At 43.9% G+C, this 22461-nt stretch overlaps 1 protein-coding gene and 1 long non-coding RNA gene across 5 annotated transcripts in view; one reads left to right on the forward strand and one right to left on the reverse strand.

Moving 5' to 3' along the window:
• The first annotated feature begins 31 nt into the window (after positions 1-31).
• On the forward strand, positions 32-2714 carry LOC309599701. Its single transcript, XR_014230316.1, has 3 exons — positions 32-308; positions 885-2400; positions 2579-2714. It is a non-coding gene; the product is annotated as an uncharacterized lncRNA (long non-coding RNA).
• RANBP3 (RAN binding protein 3) overlaps positions 2594-22461 on the reverse strand; it is a 58507-nt gene continuing 38639 nt past the window's right edge. The window contains exons 10-18 of one of the 4 annotated variants that reach the window (XM_082331374.1): positions 18672-18791; positions 17912-18015; positions 15464-15542; positions 14459-14561; positions 13442-13551; positions 11348-11468; positions 10549-10691; positions 8379-8559; positions 2594-7433 (exon numbers count right to left, since the gene is read on the reverse strand). In XM_082331374.1, coding sequence (XP_082187500.1) covers positions 7390-7433; positions 8379-8559; positions 10549-10691; positions 11348-11468; positions 13442-13551; positions 14459-14561; positions 15464-15542; positions 17912-18015; positions 18672-18791 — 1005 coding nt within the window. In that variant the 3' untranslated portion in view covers positions 2594-7389. Of the gene's footprint in view, positions 7434-8378; positions 8560-10548; positions 10692-11347; positions 11469-13441; positions 13567-14458; positions 14562-15463; positions 15543-17911; positions 18016-18671; positions 18792-22461 lie in introns of all 4 variants that reach the window. The other 3 variants (XM_082331373.1, XM_082331376.1, XM_082331375.1) reach the window with 3 other exon arrangements.

A 22461-nucleotide genomic window follows, 5' to 3' on the forward strand; every position in this document is an offset into this window, starting at 1 on the left:
AGCGCCTGCGGGGCCGGGGCCTGCGGGGGCCGCGGTCTGCGGGGGCCGGGGCCGGGGCCGGGGCTTCGGCTGCCTCCGGCGGGGACCCGGCCCCTGCCAGGCGCCGACGAACGCAGCCCTGAGCTGCGCTGCCGCCGAAAGCGCCGTTGTCGCCTCAGCACGGCGCCGTCCCCGGGCCGGGCGCCTCGCCCCGCCGTTTCCCGCCGGCTCTGCCGCGGCCCTCGCTGCCTGATCCAGCCCTGGGAAATCCTTTACAAAAGTGGTTGTACTTCGTGTTTTCTGCTCACTCCCAATCCGTGGCTCTTAAGGTGCTTTCAGATCGGGCACCTCTGTGTCTAACCCTAACCAGCATGCGCTTCTGGCACCTCTGATCCTTTAATTTTTCAGCGCTGGCTGTTTTGTGGTGGTTTGGGTTTTTTTTGGGGGGGGTGTGGGGTGTTTTTTGTGTAGGGGCTATAGTTACAACTAAATAGTACTTGCATTATTTTTAATGGATTTTCAAGGGCTGTATTCTGATTCTCTGGCTGTCTCTGTATGCTGTTACACTTGTATCTCCATTTTTTCCTTCTGAAATAATGAAGATGTTTTGACACGCTGGAGCCACACTGTACTGTAGGCCGTCCTGTACGTATTTTCCAGTTGTTCTCGGGTTGCCGACAGAAGCATGCAGTGACTGGCTACCATGCTGTCCCAGCGGTGTTCCTTCAAGCCAAGCCCCTCCAGTTCTGTTCTCCCCACCACTGAAATAACCCCAGCGGCTGCATGGCAGAAGTCCATAACCGGCTCGAGGCGTAGCTCAAGCTTTGTCTCACCTGTCTACTTCTCTTTCCCCTTTATGTGAAAAGGGCATTAAAGACTTTATTTGCGCATTTCCCAATTCACAGAATCACAGAATGCCCCGAGTTGGAAGGGACCCCCGAGGATCATCGAGTCCAACTCCTGTCCCTGCGCAGGACAACCCCAAAATTCACCCCGTGTGTCTGAGGGCGTTGTCCAAATGCTTCTTGAATGTCGTCAGGCTCGGTGCCGTGACTGCCTCCCGGGGGAGCCTGCTCCAGCGCTCCACCACCCTCCGGGTGAGGAACCTTTGCCCAATGTCCACCCTAACCCCCCGGCAGATCTCCCTGCCCTTCCCTCGGGTCCTGTCCTGGGTCGCCAGGGAGAAGAGATCAGCGCCTGCCCCTCCTCTTCCCTGTGAGGAAGCCATAGACCGCGATGAGGCCTCCCGCAGTCTCCCCTTCCCCAGGCTGAACAGACCAAGTGCCTTCAGCCGCTCCTGGTACGGCTTCCCCTCCAGACCCTTCCCCATCTTCGTGGCTCTCCTCTGGACGCTCTCCAGCAGCTTCGTGTCCTTTTTGTGCTGTGGCCCCCAGAACCGCACACAGTGCTCACGGTGAGGCCGCACCAGCGCAGAGCAGAGCGGGATTACGCTGGAGCATAGAGCAATTGCGCTGGAGCCCCCCAGCACCCTTCTCTGGGAGAGGAGCTCAGAGCAGCCGGAGCTGTACGCGAGCGACTCCTCCCCGCGTTATCCCAAGAGATAATGGTCCCATTACGACCAGCTTCGCTCGGTTCTGTGCATGGCGGGGCAGACGAGTCACCTTCAGTCCAGAGCTGTCTCAAGCGTCCATTTTAGAAGGGGGGGGCAGGGGGTGGTAATGGCCAAGTCTCGGCCCGGTCTCACACCGTCCCTTGTATCCAGCAGCAGGGCCACCGCACTGCTCCCGCTGTGCCCAAAAAGGTGGCTGTCCTTACAAATGCAAAACAAAACGCAACAATCAAGTACTCACTGGCAGTTTATTAAAGGAAGCAGTTTATAGGGCAGCTTTATTCCTCCTGCTAAGTCCTTTCTAAGCACGTCTAACGAAGGGCTGCATGACAGTTACGGACAGCAGGACTGGAAACCCCGTGGCTGCATGGTGGCACCCGGTGCAAATGCTCTTTCCCCAATACGAATGTACCGCAGTCACTAAGCCTCGCATAGGGTAAGACTCTGCCCCACTAAGCAACGACCAGCATCCTAGGCCTTAAGCAGCTGTTGAAGCCGTTCTGTCCTGAGCGGGTGTAACGTGCAGTGGATTCACACGGCTCCTTCCAGCGACGGGCGAGGTGGGACCGAGACCCTTCCCGACTTCGCACCTACCGCAGGCACAGAGCCTGTAGCCGCAAGGCAGCCGGCGTGCGCAGCTGCCAACCTCCGTCCCTGCAGAGCGCAGTTAACCGCAGGCACTGGCACGCTGCTGCTGTGGTTGATTTTTCAGAGGCCTGTCAGGCTCCTGAACGCTGTGACGCACTTCCTAGGCAATTAGTGCTTGTTAGACAGCTCTTACAGTGAGATGTAACCGTGATCTTACTAGGAACAGGAAAGTTCCGGGGAAAGCAACATATAAATCAACCTAGGTAAGTAACATTACTCTTAAAACATCTAACTTCAAATCATTTATGGTTAACTGTGGCTACAAACCAGTCAGCTAATACAGAGTATTCCTTCCCTTAGCTGTTAAATGAGGGGTGAGTTGCCATCGCACTACAAGCTGCAAATAACTTGGTTTCCTTCTACCTCTGAAACTTTTTTCAGACACGAGGACAGAACCACCCACCAGCAGGTGACACGGAAAACATTTCCCCATCCTCCCCTCTTCACAGCATCCCAGGTTGGAAGGGACCTCAAGGATCAGCGGGTCCAGCCTTTCTAGGCGAGAGCACAGTCCAGACGAGATGGCCCAGCACCACGTCCAGCTGAGTCTGAAACGTGTTCAGCGTAGCGGAGTCAACCCCTTCCCTGGGGAGATTATTCCAGTGGCTGACTGTTCTCATTGTGAAAAATTCACCTCTCGTGTCCAATTGGAATTTCCCTGGGAGTAACTTGTACCCATTACCCCTTGTCCTCACCGCGTGACTCCTTGTGAGAAGGGAGTCTCCATCTTCCTCGGAGCTCCCTTTAAGTACTTTGGGGAGCTTTTTGTGTGGCCCTATTCAACAGACCTCCTATCTGCAGCTAAACTCGCGCTCTGAACTCTCCAGACCAGGAATTGCATCTGGCCCGCCAAACTGCCGACAATTAGTGAGCTACTTTCCAGCGGTCAGATGAAAAGCATCTCCCACGTGTGCAACGAGTATGGACGGAGGCCTCGCACGGACTGCTCAGATGAGCGTCACCAGCAGCGGGGGGCTTCACGGATCCCTCCTGCTCCCTTCAGCAGGAGGAGGACATCAGATACGACATCACTACTTTGCTTTTCCTACGTTTCATTAGAAGCTGAAGGTGAGCTACCAGAATTCGACCGGGGTGGCTCGTTTAAAATACACCCCACGTTCAGTTCACAGGTATCCTTAGGGAAGGCGTTCACTGCCCGCCTCCAGCAACAGAATTACCAGCGTTCTTGATGACCAATTCAGCTTTCTTATCTTTAAGCCCTCGAAATGAGGTAGTCAAAGGGGAACTCTGAATCCTATCTTTAAATGAGAGACTTTTATTTACAGAAATTATCTTTGAGCATTTCTTTGCAAGATACCTGTACCATAACCTAGGACACAGGAGTTAAGACTGACTCAGAGTCTAGTTTAGCAATTCTCTCTTAGCACCTCTGTTGCTCTGTGCTAATCTTCACAGGGGGAAAAAAAATTACGCTGGAAAATTAAAATGCCTTTATAACATTCTGTCTGAATGTATCTGCTACCCACATAATGGACTCGAGTTCAGTTGAAGGAAGTCAGTGCACAGAAAGACCAAAGAACACGGGGAGAAAAGCGCACAGTGAAAAGTCAGTTTAATGAAATCTTGCATGACAAATTATGGCAATTATCATAACTGGAATTCCTAAAACTAGAGAAGATTATGGGGAAACATGGTAAATTTTCAAATATGTAACATGTTTCTAGAAAGGAAAGAAACCATTTTCTACACTCACCGGGAGAACAAGAGGCCAGCCAAACTGCAGAGGGGGACACAGCAGCAGCCATTTATCGGCAGCGATACCTAAGCCATGGAATTGCTCAGTGGCTGGGAACAGCGGGGACTCGTTACAGAGTTGGAGGTTTTTTATTCCTGCAGGCTCCTAACGGTCTGGACATCTGCCCGGCCTGCTTTCAGTGGAAGACTGCTGAGGACCAGAGCTTATTTAGATCTTTCCCTGCCCTGTCTTCTCTGAAGTAGCACATCATGCACTGGGAACGGGACTACAGAAAGATGCCGTGACTACACGTTTTCTTACCTTAATGTTTGTATTTCCTGTGGGTGTAATCTTATTTTTAATTTTATGGATAAGAGTTCTACTTCTGGTTTTAGTAACACTACCATTCTCGCAACGTTTTCCCCATCAGATGTGCTCAACTTTATTACACTTCTCAATATCCTTTTTTCTCCTGGAAAACCTGAAGGGCTGTGCCCGCATCAGTCAGCAGCCAGAACAAGACACACAGTAACCACTAACAACATCCCCGTGTTAACAACAGACCTAAGAGCAAAGACGCAGCAGGAGGGCGGTGCAAGAAGGTTGTTGTAAGAAGGCGAACGTGGTCGTCGCCAGCCTCCCGCTGACAGCCCTTGCCCAGCACGGGAAATGCAACGCAGGGCTGGGGGCATTCTGTTTGCTTGTTTTCTGGTAAAAGCTTTCGTGTAGTTCCCACACACATTTTGAGATGACAGTCTTAAAGAAATCTTTCACAGGCATGATCTGGTTTTACCTGTCACTAGGTTACTAAGGCTTAAAGCAGAGAGTGAAATAAGTTTTGCTTTGGCCTAACTACATCTTGCTGGGCAGGGCCTGAACTCCATCTGTGGCCAATTCTGTTAGTGGCTCACACAAATATTTGCCTCTTTGCTATAAACGTATACGCAAAGCTTCCAGCTGAACTCAAATTTGTATCAGTAAACAGTTGCCAGATTTTTTTAGAATGCTGTAGGCGATTGTGTACCACCACTAAACCCCATCAAAGCAAGCACGTTTATTCCATTTTTCTGAGTCTTCACACGCCATCCACTTAATTTTAGGTAAAGCACCTGAGAGCGAGACTCTGCAGAGGCCCCATGGAGTCTGGGACCAGGAACAGCACCTGCTTCTCCACAAGTCGGCCCTGCTGACCCAGGCACCTCATTATTTCCTTTATGCTGACAACAAGCAGCTTTATGCTGCAAGGTTGCTTGAAAAGAGTAGTTTAAATCTGAGTATCTCAGTGTAAAAAGATCCAAGATCCAAAATGCAGATCATTTATTTGAAAATACAGAAGTTCCCCAGACCTTGTGATGCAGAAACAATCGTGTGGGTGCGTATTAAGACAGGCTATGCTTCTGTCAGTGAGCTGCATGAGAAGGGGTGCGTCGATAGGTTTGTGCATGGTTAAAAAACCCCCATACTCTAAGGAGAAAAAAAAAACCCAAAATGCAAAAAGGCATGAGCAGACAATCCAGAGAAATCACAAATGCAGTGGCACAGCTAATCATCAGCCCTTTTCACTCCCCCGAAAAGTCATCCCAGATGTTCCTTCAACGGGCTACCAGGTAAAGCCAAGCACCCCCCCGCCCCAACAGCTTCAGTCTCCAACAGCGGTTGACAACGGACAACAGGTAAAAACAGGTTCTTGACTCCCAGTGAAGAAAAGCGTGTTCCATTCAACAGAGGCAATAAGGACTGTTTTGCTATTTGAATAATTTCAAAGTTGCTTTTGTGCTACAACCTGGGTTTTCATTTCCAATTCAGGCTACATTAAATGCTTCTTCCCCTTTAATTTTCTTTTAAATGGTGCATTTTAGACCTCCTTAACCTACAGGAGAAAGAGCAAGTGAGAAATTATCTATCAGTACACTCTTTATAAAGGCAAGAGAACAGTTTGGGGAATTTATAGGGAAAGTGACCTGGTCACTGTTCTCTGTGACTACCAAATTCCAACTTTGCTGGACAAGAATATACCATATGTTTTAATAACAAAATAAAACTCAACTTTCACACAAAAGGCCCAAATAATTAGAAAACATCCAAAGCAAAGAGTGAGTTATGGTTACAGTAGGAGTACTTCAGAATTACACACAGGAAAACACATTCTTGCTTTTATTTTGGTGGAACAGAATACAATATCCTTCAGCCCAAACTACTCAAAGCTGGCAATATTACCTTTTTCTTCATGCTGCAAGACTTCAGGAAACAGAACAGGGACAGGAAGGGTTAGAAGTTAATTTTCTATTTAAGGCCGTTAATTCAGCAAGATATTTAAAAATGTACTCAACTTTAAGCGTGAATAGTTGCATTGACCTCAGTAAGATTATTCACATGTAGTTAAGTCAGGCAAGTGCTTAAATGGCTTGTTGAATCAAGCCATTACATGAGAGCTGCTTTATTTTACAGGTTTATTTTAATGGCTGACGGTGCTCATTACATGAGCCTATTTTATTCTTCCAAGGGCTAACAGCTGTTTCCTCATCAACTTTTCTGAAGGTGTAACCTGTATGCCTCCTACACTTTACTGTAGCCACAGAAACATATAATTTTCTAAGAAAAATTGTATGCAACATCTATTATATATAGTGGCTTAGCTCTCCCTTAAATAGTAACAGAAAAGAACAGTACAAAACAATAGTTTCACTTTTTCAACACACAAGAGCATCTTATTGAAAAACTAAAATAAAAAAGTATCACCACAATATAAATCCCCAAATAATAATAATGAAATGGGAAGAAAGAAAAGGAGTTAGCAAAACGTCCTGTGGACTTTAAAGTCTCTTATTACCGCATTAAAAAAGCTTTTCTGGTGAACCACAATGTTTTGTTTCTCTCTGTTTACAAACCCACTAGACAGGGAACAACGGTGTCCACAACCTACGTTGGGATTAAAAGGTAAAAACATAATCTGCCCCATCTGTAGTCCAAAAAGAGAATGAACCCAAAAGGGCAGTCAGTGAGCGTAGGAACTGGTGAGGACCCGGTTTCCCTGCAGGTGGCAGAAACTCATAAGGGGGAGTAGGGGTTACGAAAGCAGAATTCGAGTTGGAACCGTGTCGGAAAGTTCTATCTCGGAGGCCTGCAAGACATGAACTACTGAAGAAACAGTCAAAAGGTCCCAATGAAAAGCTGTGACAAGCTGTAATGTGCCATTTCAATTACAAGGAAGAGGGGAAATGTTTGGTTTTTTTTTTTTTGTTTTGTTTTGTTTTTTGGCTCATCAATATGATGAGCTTTCACGTCCCAAACCACATTCAGGTAGTTTCCAAGTCTGCTTTTTTTGTGTGGAATCTACTGATCCAGACCAAAAAACCAAACAAACAGAACAGGGATGCACAGTTCTTAAGTCCTGGAGCCTTCAACACTGCCTGAAATAATAGCTGGCCTGGGGTATCCAGAGATGCCTGCAAGATGGTGTTCATAGCAGCCTTGCAAGCAGAGCGGCTCACATCTGCTATGTGCTGCCAACATTCTGCCCGTCACCTTCATCATTAGGACCTGAAACGAAGAAAATAGTTCTCTGTCATAAGAAATATCTTTTGTTTCTTGCCTTACAATAAGAGATCCTACCCGAGAAGCCTACAGAAGTCTCGGATTTAGGATTTCAATGCCAGATGAGAGCTGCAGAGTTCCCCCTCTCCCTGCCTCACATCTTCCTTCTCCAGATTAAGTTCTGTCCACTGCGGAATTTTATGTTCTTGACTCATCTGGTTCGGAGATCCCACTAGCATCCCAGAGCCTAAAAGCTCAGTTTCCAGCCTCTGCAATCCACCCACTGCTTTTGTTCATATTCATTCTTCCTTTTCTCCCTGCAGTGAATCAGGATGGAGGACCGGTCTCTGTCAAAGGCTGGATGTTCTAAGCCATAGGAAAGCAAAGCACAGACGACTCCCAGGTCAGGAGTACAGATGGAAGCCTTCCTCAAACTGACGACTAGTGCTTTTCTTAACTTATGGTCTCCTCATGTAAAATGAAATGAATTACACTCTTTCCATGCCCCTTTGTAAACCTTCTGCTTTCCACATAGCACTCTACTCAAGGGTCAGTCCGGATCCTGCCTGCTGAAAGTAGTGCAAGAGAGTCACCTCAGGTTTTACGTGCAAGCCTTGGCCATGTGAAGGCAAAGATGAAACTCACAACCACCCCTTAAAAATCCTGTAAACAAAACTAGAACTAATTGAAGCACAGGTAACATCTGCTAAACTGCGACATGTAACTCAGAGCGAAGCAGCACAAGGGCCCTTTTACCAGTTTGAAGAAGTACCAAGAAACAGTTGCGTTCAAAAAGGCAATTCATGCAACGAGTCCTATTCCACAAACACCTGTGAGAAGTAACAGGCCAGAAGTACATCTATAATATACAGTTACAGAGAGGACAGTCTGCCTTCGAGAACAGAGAAAAACGTATGGCAAACAGGACACTCCGTTGTCTTTCTTGCTTACCACTTCCAACTGATCCTGAAGGTGCAATGACATCATCATCACTGTCTTCCTCATTTGATTGCGTTACCTCTGGCTCTGGCGCTACGTTCTTGACTTCTTGCTCTTGTTCCACTCTACTCCGCAAGGCCAAGATCCGATGGTGTAATGCAGCATACAACTGCCCTGTATCTTTAGAGCTTGCCTACATTTTTTTTAGTGTTCAGAAACAAGAAAAAGGTGCAAGGAATTATAACAGAATAAACCACTGCTGACGTAATACACCCCAGTCGTGCCAAATTTCACAGTCTACTTTTCAGTTGTCTCATGTAGGGTTTTTCACACTAGGTCAGAATGGGCTGTGGTATACATAGCAAGAGGCTAGATATACTAAATTCTGATGGCGAGAGTAAATTCCTCTCTGCTCAGCACCAACTTTCTCTGGCTAACATAACCAGGATGTATATAACCTTTTATATAAAGGTTGATTTTATACAACCTTCTTCACCCACGAGTCACACAGCTTTCCCGACAGCCCCAAAAGCTCATGCCAAAAAGATTTTTAATTAAAAAGCTTGTCTTGCACAGATTTTTCCATGTTCGTCACTCAACTTCACATACTAGTTAATCATAATCAAGTCACTTAATTGTTTCATGATGCACTGACATAAAATGTCAACATAAGATATAATGTGCAAACTGAATGGATGTGCAATCAGACAAGTGATTATTCAAAAATTTTTTTTTTTTTTTTTTTTTTACACTCTTTTATACTGGTCAGCTGTTTTAGAAGGAAGCATTTGTGACAACCTGTCCAAGAATTTTTTTTTTTTTTACTCTCAAAGGTTAATGGCGAATTCATGCCTTCAAAAGAATCATTTATCATTTATCATTTAGGCCTATTGAACTAAGTAGTTAATGGACATTATTTAAAAGGGAACTCCCTTCTGAATACTATGAAACCCTGTCTTCACTATAGCAATGAAGACCTCATATCAACTATTGCAATGAAGCAATGAAGACCTCATATCAGCTATTACCACTGCCCCAAGTCAGCTGTTAGGTAATGATCCCACTTCTCAGATTCTTTTCATAAAAACTTGTTTCCATCCTCCTCATCTGTCACTTAAATCTGTCACCTCTCTATCTGCAGAATTCCCCTGCAATGAGCTGTAGTGAATAAGCTATTCCATATACGATACTTTTTATCAATACTAAAATAAATAGTGAATAACCTGTTGACAGACCAACTCAAACTTGTGAAATCTAGAAAAACGCTGAGGAAGAGTCATCCATTAGTTTCATCGCTTTTTCTTCATCAGTGGATATTCAGTATCATTAAGTTCCACTCTGGGACTCCAGATCCCAGTCCTGCAAACCTAATGCCACAGGGGAAGCTGACCGTTTGTTGCTGTTCTCTTAATTTCTGATCCATAAGAACACTTAATTCCTTAGTAACCCCTCGTGTAGAATCAGTGTAAGTCAAAAGAATGTGTTCAGACCTCTCAAAATCTGTGAGTGCTCTCAGCAGACATTAGAGAATGACCTTTCTTTCTTGCTGACTGTATCAAAATCCCCCAAGTGTTTTAGTTATTCTAATTGGGATTGCTGTTTCCCCACTTAGCAAGCACAGAAATCACTTTCACTGTCCTGCTACTGCTTGGAATACTCTGTATTAAAAGAAAATCAAAGTTAAAATGTGTTACCCGTAGCTACTAACACAATGTTCTTGACAGATATGTAGTGTTTCACTTCCAGCGAGCACCTATACATCCACCCACGCTGCAGACAGACAACGACAGCTTTCTCATGCTACAAGTTCCAGTAGATCTAATTTTGGTTAACCTACTACATAGAAATCTATGAAATGTCAGTTTCCCTTGATAACAAAAAATGATTAGCGTTACTCTTACGCTACAGTTACAGTCTTAACAGGCGTGGAACAGATCCCATGACGCCATGGTCAATGCTTTGGACAGTCTGGCTTCCTAGAGCAGCCTTTTATGTGGAATTTCTTCCCAACTAGTAAGGCTTTTCAGACAAGCAAAGTCTGCCAAGCCTCTTGTCTTTGGGAAGGGGGTGGTGGCGAGGAGGCAGGGTGCAAAGAAGAATGGGAATGTTACCTCAGCTACAACTTAAGCAAGCGCCAATTTTAGTAGGAAGGTTAAGATGTAAAAAAACCCCCAGTACTCACTGATATAAGAAAAACTTTAACTCCCTGGTCCTCTGTATCCATGGCGGTGATCCGGATACTCTTCTCACTGGCTTTATCGATCTGCATCTGAGCCCAGAGCTTGGTATTTAAGATTAACCTGAGACTCCCCTGAGTCCTCATCACTAAAGCCAACATACAAGATCAGTTAGGTGGAGAAAGACACAACAAGAAGCTCAAAACAGCCCAGATGGCTTTTTATTGTGTGAGTGTTTAAGTCTCTTTACGAAGAATATCAAGGGAAAGCCCTTAAAACAGGAATCTTGTCACAACTCTTAATCAGAAGAACGTAAGCTCTTAAAGATTATCAGTCATGTCTAAAGATATTTAGTCCAAAGTCTTATATGTTAATACATCAAAGTTCAGTGGTTGGATCTGAGCTGATAATCCCAGGCTAAAGCACATTCCTGCCAGTCTGAACAATCGTGTGCTATTCAAAGAGACTTCCGCCCCAAGCACCCCATCCCAAAAAAGCAAAGAGCCCCGATCGGAATAATGTTACCCTAAATTTCTAGTCAAATATTCTAGTTGCTAAATACAGCTTGCTTTTATGGGGGGGGGGGGGAAGTAACTGGAACATTTGCTACAATAGGAGGATATCAAAAGATACTCTCTTTGGAAGAGATGCTCATAAATTGAAGCAAGAGAAAAGGTCCAAACTGCTTTCTGAGTTGCTGTAGCTAAGACATAACCTAAAGTGGATGCTGCTGTGTGTCATGGAAGCATCCAACGAAAACAGCACTATCATCCAGTACATCTCATTTCCCCTGGCTCCTCTTACCCAGCCGAGACTGTAATGTTCCATCATCTGTTGAGGCCATATCATTGAGTCTCAGAAGTCCTCGACCTCTTTCCACCCAAGACTGAGAGTTTTTATCAAATACAAACAGCTTGCACTGAATCTGTAACAGAAAATATCTCTATAGCATAGTGGTTGATTGAAGTAATAATATATTTCACATTTAGTCACCTACAGCTGGTTAAAAAACCCTCAGATTTCATACTGGAATTTTAAAACGTTTATAGCTGCAGAAACCAAAGTAGTCGCCCTCTCTTTTGCAATAAATTCCTCAAAATACGCTATCTGGTTTCCTAAGGTTTTATTAACAGAAGGTAGATATTCTTAAAGAATACCTGTGTTCAAGATAAAACAAGAACAATTTTTAGATAAGGTACAAACTTCCACAGAGGAAACTTGTGATAAGAGACCGGGTAAGAGTCATCTGTAGCCTTTAATCAGTCAATTCTTTCAAAAGTCTTAGGTACACTTTGCACCAGTGAAGGTGGTATTTGTTGCTGGGATGACCCAGCACAATGAAAGAAAAGCAAAATTCTTCCTGTATTAAGGAAGAAAGGATGAACAAACATGTTAGTTCATTATTCATTCATAAAGCCTGAGCCACACAAAGCCATGAATAAACAAGAGGTATTTCTCCTGCCCTCCTGGTTCATCAGTTTGAAATAGTACACCTCTTGGACTTCCCAAGGGCAGGACTGTTCCTGCTGCCCATAAAAGCTCCCTTTCTCCTGCCCTGCTAAACATCTCTACTTTATATCCCCCTCTCTAATCCATCTTTGTCGTCACTGCCAAGGTTTCATACTTCAAGCCGTCACCCCTCCAGTTCCCCACATATCTGCATGCACTAGGTGGAGAATGTATTTCCTTTTCTCCTTCCCTCCATTTCTCTCATTTTCTCCAACACAGAACACCTAGCTCTGCATACTTCATTTCTGCAACACTCTCACAGTTCTGTCTGTACAAGTCCCACTCGGGATCCCAGTGCCTTAAATTTCATAGGAAAAAAGAACAGAAGTTGGGTGAGAAGTCTGTTAAGTCACAACATATTCACACAAATCTGTCCTCTATTAAGTATACAACTGCTAAAAGTTGTTGTTTTCCTAAACGAAACAGGACTTTCATCTCTCTGGTGTCTTGTTCGATTACATGAAGCATCCAGGAGTTTCTGCATTATATAGAAATAGAAAAAGTACCAGAACAACTATTTAAAGACTGTTTATGTCTGGTAAAAAGAAGTCTGAGAAGACAAACGTTATAGATTATTATTTTGTAGGATAATACAAGCGTAACTGATCCGCATTAGTTACTGACACAGTGCATCTCTTTGGTGTCAGAATAGGCCAGCATGTCTGCAAGGACAAAAAGCTAGCATTAAAAAATAATGCAGGTCAAGTTCTGAGAAACTTAAAGGATCTCAAGAAAAAAACCCTATAATTGGAGGATAAAGAGAGGAAGAAAAAAAATATATACACCACTTAGTTTGACATGAAAACCCTGCCCATTTTTCTTAAGGACATACTGAAGTTAATAAGTGTATTTAAGTTAATGAATAACTACAATAAATAAATCACGATTAAAATCAGGAGTCTAAGTCATGACCGAATGTCCTTCTAAAACGTCACTAATTCAATTAAATACCTCAAGACAAATTCCTGAGTGCTGTTTTACAGTTTCTGCTACGCAGAAGAAAGGAGATTGCTGGCATAATAGTTCATTCTGAGTTTTAAAAAAATCTTCAGTAGCAAAATAACTGAAGAACTTAAAAATATTTAGTTCATTCAAATTTTCTTCAAATAGTTGTTTTGTAGGAGATAGAAGCTTTTATGTGATGGATTCTGGAAAGTATGCTTAAGATTTCTCTGGATGGCCCAAACAGTAAAATTTATTCAGAAAGAGGAAATTAAGAAACAACAAAGTAAGGATCTGAAAATAAATATCCAAAGTTTGCATTGTAACACAAGAAAGTACATTAGACATGTGGAGGATGGCTGAGCTGTAGGGACTCGGGTGGTGGGCACTGCACAGCCACATGAATCCCCATGAACTCAAAGCTCCTCTGCTTTAGCTGTTTCTTACCTGTAACACGTTGCTTTCAGCCTCCTCCCCAGTAATCACTTCTACCTTCGCTAATAAACACTTCCTTGCTGTTGCTTTAGTATAGGCTGCTGCAGACTCTGCCAGTGATTCTGAAATATTATTAGCTGAACAACATTTTGAAAGTTTGAGACTGATTAGCATATAATTTTGTAAGATTCATAAAGGTCTCACACAAGTATACCAGAATTTGAAGAAAGAAATTACAGAAGACAGACATTAACAGAACATTAGAAATAGGACGGAAATTTAAAGCAGAAGTTAAAGCTTGTCTTTTAAGACTTGTTGTAAAAGCACAAGAAGACACAAGGGACAGAAGAGGTAAGTTATTGAAAAATTTTGTCCCCACAGACAATATTTCAAAACCTTTGCTAACACATGGACACCTGCGTATCTGTAGGTGCTCCAGCAGAACCGATGCTGCTACCAGCTATGCAGTTGTGCCTACACATGTACAGCACGGTTCATTTTCCACTTTTCTTTTGGCTTGCAAGCAGTTTGCTGGAGAAAACCCATAGCTCCCAAAATGTCCAGAAAATCCTGCCAATCTGAAGAGTCACAGAAGTCTAGAATCCAACGGTTCTTGGTTCAAGCAACACATTTGGTGCACCCGCTCAATACAACATATGTTTGACTTAGACCTTCAGTCAGTGGAAGTACAATACGATTGTTGAAAGCCAGTTTGCCACATTTCTTGTACACTCTGTAGGTCCAAGTACCTGCTCTGTTCATTGCCTCTACTTTCATTCTGCTGAAGATACTCCCAGTACCACAAAGGACAGACATGTAGCCTATACATGTTCAATATTAAAGACAAAAGGACAAGAGAATCTATAGCATCCAGCACATCACCTCCCACCCCAAGCCTGTATCTTCGGTTACAGCAGACAGTAAAGGCAACCTAAAAATGTTGTTTTTATAAAGTAACAGGATATTGAAAAATGCAATTATTTAAACAAGGATTATCTACCATTCCAAAAATAAAATTGTGTTTTTCACCTTTCTCTGGTGTGGCTTCCTGAGAAGATGATTCAGACCCAGACTCTGTAGCAGCGTTCTCCTTATTACTCTCTGTACTGCCTTCATTTGATTTTGGTGGACTCTATTGCAAAAAGAAGAGGAGGTAAACAGAAGAGAGGTAGCATACACTAATTTTGCAGAACAAGACTAGTGATCAATTACTGAGGGAAGCCCTAGTGTTTATAAACCATACGGCAAAAGAAGAATCCCACAGATTACATGCTTTCACAGTAAAAGCTATCCTACTACCCCGGCCATGGAACTGAATGGAGCATGACCTGAAAACAAGTTCAAATTAATTTCCCCTGAACTGAAACCAATTTTCAACCCTTATTTTGAAGTTATGTTCAGCAAAGCAAACCAATTTCAGCTACAGTTCAACCCAAGGCATACCTGACTGAACTCCCCGCTCAGCGGTGAGACAGGTATGACTGCAGAGCATTAAGTGTTTCCCTTTTGTACCAGCGTAGCAATAAAAACAACAGCAGGGAACAGCAAGGCACTGAAGTTACAGCTTACGCAATAACCAGAATTTCCTGAATCACACCTCGGTACCGGGGCGGCTGCCTTACTGCTGGGCTTGGAGTCCCATCACTGGGGGAGTCCTGTAACTGGCCTTTGCTCAATTCGGAGGACAGCAAACATAGAACACCCTCAAATATTTATATTGAAGAAGCCATTTAAAGAAGCAAGCTGTGCCATAAATTGCGTGGAATTGGGAACCACACGCACTCCAGAGAAGGCACTCTCCTTACACCAGCAGAGCTTGGCAGGGAAATCCTGGAGAGCACTGCTGTTACAGACAATAGCTCATAATTAAACCCCCACGCTGCGCTCAAAATAAGTTACCTATAAGGGAAACCACTGGAAGCAAGCCATGCTCCAGTCACAAGGACAATTAAAGGGTCTCAAAATTCCTGAGTGAGAATCCATAACGCGAACTACTCACAAAATTACAACATTTCATACGCAGTGGATACTCACTAGGACTCGCTCACTCATGTTCTGTCCAAACACAAACTTGTTGCTAGATGCATCTGCACTGTTTGTAGAGTTCTCTACACTGAAAAAAAGAAAAAACCCAAACCAAAACAGGTTTTGTAAGTCAGAAAAATATCTGTTTATCTTCTACTGACAAAATTCCTCAGAAAGTGAGCGATTGGCACTGGCTTTAAAAACTAAGCACTGGTTGACACAGAAACATAAGCAAAAATTAATTCGACTTAGTAACATGTGAGCATATGCTGGTTTTACAGAGTGAGAATTCTCCCAGAACAATGGCAGATGATTTTGTCACTCTAAGTATCTTCCCTTTGTAGATCTAATTACATATTAAGCCATGCTAACTGCTAAGTGAGGACTTACTGTTTAATCATATAACATACTTTTTTTTTTTTAACAGTATTCTACATGCACAAACTTGAACCACGACACATTTTTAGGTCAATTTTCTAAGAAAGGGAAAGAATTGAAACAAACCCACTTGCAATATCATAACTGAAGCAAAGACAGCAGGGATAAGTAGTACCTTTTATTAGTCTGGCTGCAATGCTCCAGCCTCCCCAAGAAGTTTCACGATCAGATCTCAGCCCTCACATCTTCCTTACAGAACAAGCATCCTCCTCCCATGTGGCATTTTTATGAACAGATTTTAAATCCCATTTGGGAAGGACAATAGTTTTACTATTTTACAGACTCAAGTCATTGTTCACCTGCCTTCCCGTCCGGCATACCGCTCTAAGACATCAACACGCTTACTAAGCCAACGTGCAGAATGCAGACCATTTGAAATCAAGCCTACGTGCATTTCACTAAGTTTGGAAAATGGGGGCACATATGTCACTACGCTATTCAAGCGGAACCAAACCTTTAAATCCTGCATGTAGAGTTGCTACTTCTGATTAAGGAGATGCAAAGAACAGAGGAAATCCTCAGGGGAAGAAAGTTTTGCCTACTAAAGGAATTAAACACCACAGTTCTGAGCTCCAAACGCCAACTGGGAGCTCAGTATGATCTACCGATATCTGCCACGTGACCGAGTACATTTACAATTTTTAAAGGACTGGCAGTGTGTTACACAAAGGGAGCAGTTTTCCTTTTACAAGTCAACTGCCATAATGTCTTGCCATCTCAGACAGCTAAAAACCAGAGCCAACTCTGCTTAGAGATGCTTTTTTTTTTTTTAAAGGCAAACCCAAAAGTAGGTTTCTGGCAACTGACCTGCCATGAATAAATCCTCCCAAAGTGAAGACTCAATCGAAATATGGCAGTAGCTGTCATACAGGTTGAAAGATATAAACAAATACTCCAGTATTTGAAGCCCACATATTAGAAGTTATTGTCTGCCAAATCTGATTTAAAAAAAATCCAACAGAGTCTCTGGAAAGGCATCAACCTGGCATCCACTGCCACTCCGGGGTGTTCTCTGCCTCTCCAGTGCATCATCTGAAAACCTCAATGTCATAAGGGATTAAGACTGCAAAACTGCCTAGTGCCTGCTTTGTGGTGAAGGCCGTGCAGGTGAACAATGGGGTCTTAAAAATGCAGACTGTAAGGACAAGGCAAGCACACACTGGTGCTTTTCCTACAACTATTTCATGGCCTCAAACAATCTGCAGCTCAGGTTCTTCCAGGAGCAGAGATGTCGCTCTACTCTGTGGCTCTCGGAGGCATTTTCCCCCCATGCTTTTCCAGTTATTACTGAATTCACAGCTCTGTGTACTAAGAAATTCTCTTCTGTTTTCTGCTCTCTGTAACACTACTTGATTTTTTTGACCACTACTGCGCTAACATTTTCATAGAGCGGTATCGACATCTTAGCCTTAGAAGGCTGTCAGTTCAGAGTTCACCACTGCATATATAGAATTAGCACAGTCTTCGCCTGGCTGCCTCACTTTATGTGTACCTACACCACATTTCTTCTGATGCTATTGCCTCATATGAAATTCTCTCAAAGCCCTCCCACAGTTAGGTTCCTGCTTGTTCATACAGGCCCTCTATACTGCTCTGAAAAGCTTATTATCATGAACAAATAACCTTTTTTTTAAACTATTCTTTCCTTTATCCTTATCATATATGAAACATATCGAACAACACAAATACAGCACAGATCTCTACAGCGTTCTACTGGTAGCTCCTATTTATTCCATCACTGTTTCTTTCTAATTGTTCATGAGACTACTTCTCTCATCTTATGCTTGTTAGTTGTTTTCTGAAGAGGCTTTGGTGAAGACCTGGTCAAGTAAATGGTGTCAAATGCACCTCCTTTGACATGAGGATTCCCTCACATCGGAAGTTTGCCACCTCATTCTCCAGAAGCCTGGGTTCCCACTGACCCAGTATAAACCCTGCATCCAATAAAGAGCAGAATCACAAGCAATTTTGAACACAGAAATAAGGAAAACTGCCCTATAGGTTTCCCTGTAGTCTCACCTGGAGCTGATGTACTGTAGAAAATAATTTGTTGCAGAAGGTACGTCTGATGTAGGAAGGCCAGCATTCTGCACATCGGCAGTTTCATCGCCTTCATCTCCTAGCTGTAAAAAGAACAAGTATGTATTAGCAGTTTTAACTACTGGCCACAAAATTTTCAGCTCGCTCTTTCCCAAGACAAAGTTCCATCCACAAACACTTTCTACAACAAAACAATACAAGCCTATGTCCCAGTGTTACACTTTCTTTTGTTATGCTGGTAAACCTGCGCAAATCCTGTCTTCAACAGGAGGTACTAACAATCCAACCCAACTGCTCCATGCACAGGTTTGAACCCAGGCTGCCCTGTGTTTCTTCTCTCACCTTTTCTGTGAAATCTTGGTTGCACGGGAGCATCTTAGGAACACATTTCAACTTAATTCTGACCCAAAAGGTAAGAGAAAACATTACATCACGCTGAGCTTTAGATGTTACCTATGATTGCAATAGATGTGTTTATTTTTGAAAAAGCTTCTTATGCTACTGAACAGTAATACTCATTTATTAGATGTCTGGAGGACCAGTTTTACTAAACAGCCAACCGAACTGTGTTCACAGCTTCTAATTTTGCATATATAAATGGAAGTTTTAACTCTGTTACACAGCGGCTTCAAAGTACTTCATAAACGGTGTGTAATGCTCACACCAACAAATGATCTGTTCTGCTGCTTCTTATCCTCAACACATCAACTCTTAGTCAAGATAACGAACACGTGCTTACCTTAACTCTGTCTCTTAAGTTTTGCCCAAATACAAATGCTTGCTGTGCATTTAGTTCCACCTTCTCACAGCTGTCATCGTCTGAAGTATTGTTGGACTCTTTTTTCTGACATTCTCCTGCCTAAAGAAAAGAAATTGAAAACTTTAGCCTAGGTAGTTGAGTTTATTTAAACAAAAGCCACACGTTATGACATGGAGAGTCACACAGTCATTTACAGTGACAAGCCAATAACATCTCCAGAGCTACCAGGCAAATTTTATATTTAAAGAAATCCTCTGTTGTTGTTTAGATCATCTTTCTTAACGAATCACAGAATAGTTAAGGTTCAAGGGGATCTCTAACAATTATTTGGTCCAAAGCGTGCTCAAAGCAGCATCAACTTCAAAATTACGTTAGGCTACCTGCGACCTCGTACAGTCAAGTTTCAAAAAATTCAAGGATGGCCGTTTTAGTTTGCATAGCCTGGTTCAATGTTCGACTACACAAAATATGACAATATTGGGTCCCAATACCCAACTGGAATCCCCCTTCCCCACCCTCGCAGCCTCTCACTTGTTTGGTAGGCACTTCCAAGTCTCATTCTATCTTGCTACAGCCCACCACCAGACAGTTGAGGAGAACAATGCCATTCCCTCCCCTCGGCCAAGCAGAACATTCTCAGCTTTTTCACTCTCTCATCAGACATCCCGTGCTCCAGCCACTAGTCACCTTGGTGGTTTGTAACTATCTTTCACGCACTGGCAAGCCCCAAACCATACACAATACTCCTGATGCCACCCCCCAGTGGCAACTAAAGGGATATAATCACTTTTCTGAACCTAACGGCTGCAGTCTTAGTAAAGCAGCCCAGTACGTTGTCTTAATCAGTAAAAGGATGCACTGCTCATTCATGTTCAACTTGTTCATCACTGTTGCACAGGACCTCAAGGTTCCTGAACCTTTTGCCACGCTAAGGACCTTCTACTGCACCTCTGCAGCCTGCTTTCCGTTAGCGGCTCTGTAACCTTTCACTGCAGCTGCCATGGCAGTATTTTCTCCTATTATTCTTATACTATAGTTCTCGTCCCATTACACTCACGGCCTTGCACCTGCAAACCCCTATAGTGGTGTTGGGAAGCAACTGCAACCAGCATGGGAATCGCCGCCTCCCTCTCTCCTGATTTCCTACCCTGTAGCTTTTGATTTTCGTTAGGAGACCCAACAATACGCATGTGCAAAACCTAACAACTCATCAGCACACAGCAGCTGCCCCTCAGAGCAAGCTCCCATCAGCATTAACAGCATCATAGGCAGAAAAAAAACCAGCAGGAAGTCTGAGGATATCCTGATGAAAACTATATAGTTACTACAGGAAGAGTATTATGGGGTACCACCTGCTCCACTGGAGAGGACGCCCAGGGGAAGATGCCTGTCTGGGGAACCCCTGTCACTTGTCTTCTTGGCTGGCCCGTGGGAAGTTTTCCCTTTTCTTTCCCCTTTTGCTCTCCTCTCCTCCAAAATAAAATAACTGTCACCCTTAGAAGTAGTACTATCACCTCTAGACCCTGCTAATAAATTCTGTACAGGAGAACTTGTCTCAACATCCTTCATGCAACAGCAGGATCTCCAAGCACTTGTCTGCACAGCTGCTCTCTAGGCAGCCACTCTCCAGTCCTAGTGACACATGGGTTACCTCACCCCCGGTACAGGACTGTGCATTTGTTGACTGTCAGTTGGTTCCTCTTGGCCCATTTTTCCAGCCTGCTGAGATCCCTCTGAATGGCCCTGCCTTCCAACATATTGACCGTTTTCCCTTTCCCTCAGTTTACTGGCATCCACAAACTTAACGAGATTCACTCCACCTTGCCAGGTTGTTCATGCAAACATTAAATAGTACTGACCTCAATATCAGCCCTAAAGGAATGCCCCTAGTAACTGCCTGCCCATCAGACTTTGAACCACTGACTGCTACCCTCGAAGCTGACTGGGTCAGCCAATTTTCCACCCCCTCTAAATTCCACCCAACAAGTACGTCTCTCTCCAATTTGGCTATGACGATGATACTGTCATGCCAAAGACCTTGCTAAAGTCAAAATCAACAAGAATTGCTCTCTGCACAGCCAATCATCTCAGAGGGGGGAAAAAAAAAAATCAGGTTGGTCACCATGTTTTATCTGTGCTGGCTGTTGTCAGTCACTTTAAGGTGCTTTGTATCTTAGGACTCCTTCACTAGGAAGGGAGAGGAAGGGGCTGAGCAGTTTCTACTTTCCTGGATCCTCTTTCTTGCCCTTCTTGAAAATGTGTGCCATGTTCTCTTCTTCCTCAGTAACAGGGACCTCCCACAGTTCCACACCACTTTGATACAGGCAGTGGTCTCACAGTAACACCAGTCAGGTCCCTCAGCACCCATGGATGCATCCTATCTGGTCCCATGGACTTGTATGTGTCAAACTGTCTTAGATGGTCCTCAGGCAAATTTACTGTAATAAATCACTGCCCCAAACTTCCCCTAGGACACGAGACCTGCGAGACCTGACAGCAGGCCTCTCCAGTAAAAAACAAGGCAAAAGCATTGACTCCCTCAGATTTTTTTCATGTCCTTCATCACTAGGTTTCCTCCAACATTTGGCAGCAGGCCTAAATTTTTCCTTCATCTTGCCTTTGCTGCTAACATACCAGTAGAAGTCCTTCTTGCAGCCCTTTCGTCCCTGGTCATTTCCAACTCCAGCTAAGCTTTGGCTTTCCCAGTTCTCTCCCCACACACCCAGGCAATCCTTTTGTACACCTCTTGGGTACCTCAACTTCTTTCCCAACTTATGTACACTCCCTTTCTGGATGTAAGGAGCTCCCAGTTCATCCACGCTGGCCTCCTGCCACACTTGCACAATTTCCTGCACATTGGGATAAACTACTCATTCTCTGAGGTGGTTGACCATAAAGATAGCAAGCTCTCCTGACCCCTTCTGTCCTTCAGGATCCTACCAACAAGCTCGATGAACAAGCTGAAGTCTTCTCTCCTGAAGTTTGGGCCTTTATTCTGCTACTTATCTTCCCTGCTTCCCTCAGGATCTCAAACTCCATCTCATAGCTGCTGCAACTACAGCTACTCTCAACCGCTGTATTTCTAAGCAGTTCTTTGCTGTGAACACCAGGTCCAGCTGAATACCTCCCTGGTCAACTTATCCAGCACCTGCATCAAGAAAACTGTCCTCAACTTATTCCTAAAATCTCCAGGAGTATTTTCTATCAGGACATTTTATCAGGTGCCAAAGTACTTGAAGTTCCCCTTTAGAACCAAGGTCTGCAGTTGTAAAGCTTCTAGTTCTCCAAGGGCTTTAGCTACTTTCTCCTCTTGATTGGTCCAACTCTAGCGAAGGTTCACCTTAAATCTCCTCCTTGTTGGCTTCTCCTCTGATCTTAACCTATAAAGCCTTGATGAACTCAGCACCTTTCCCAAACCAAAGCCTCTGCATTCAAGCAGCTTCTTCGAGCACAGCAGAACCCATCCCCTTCTTGTCTTTCCTGCTTTACTTCCTAAAAAGCCCCTATGTACCCAATGCAGTACTCCAGCTGTCCAAGTGAACCTCCTGTATCTGTGATCCCAGTAAGGTTACAGAACTGCCACTGCACACAGATCTCCAGTTCCTCCTGTTAGCTTCTCAGGCAGGGTGGTGCTGTCTACAGGTGCTTCAGATGGGCTGCCAGCCACGGCACTTTCCACACACATTGCACGGGGGAAAGAGCAGTGGGAAAGCAACACTGGACTGGGTCCAAAGGAGTTTTGCAAATCTCATTTTATGTTTAAGGGACA

This window comes from Platalea leucorodia (genome assembly GCF_965183815.1).
Source record: "Platalea leucorodia genome assembly, chromosome: 21".
Lineage (NCBI taxonomy): Eukaryota > Metazoa > Chordata > Aves > Pelecaniformes > Threskiornithidae > Platalea > Platalea leucorodia.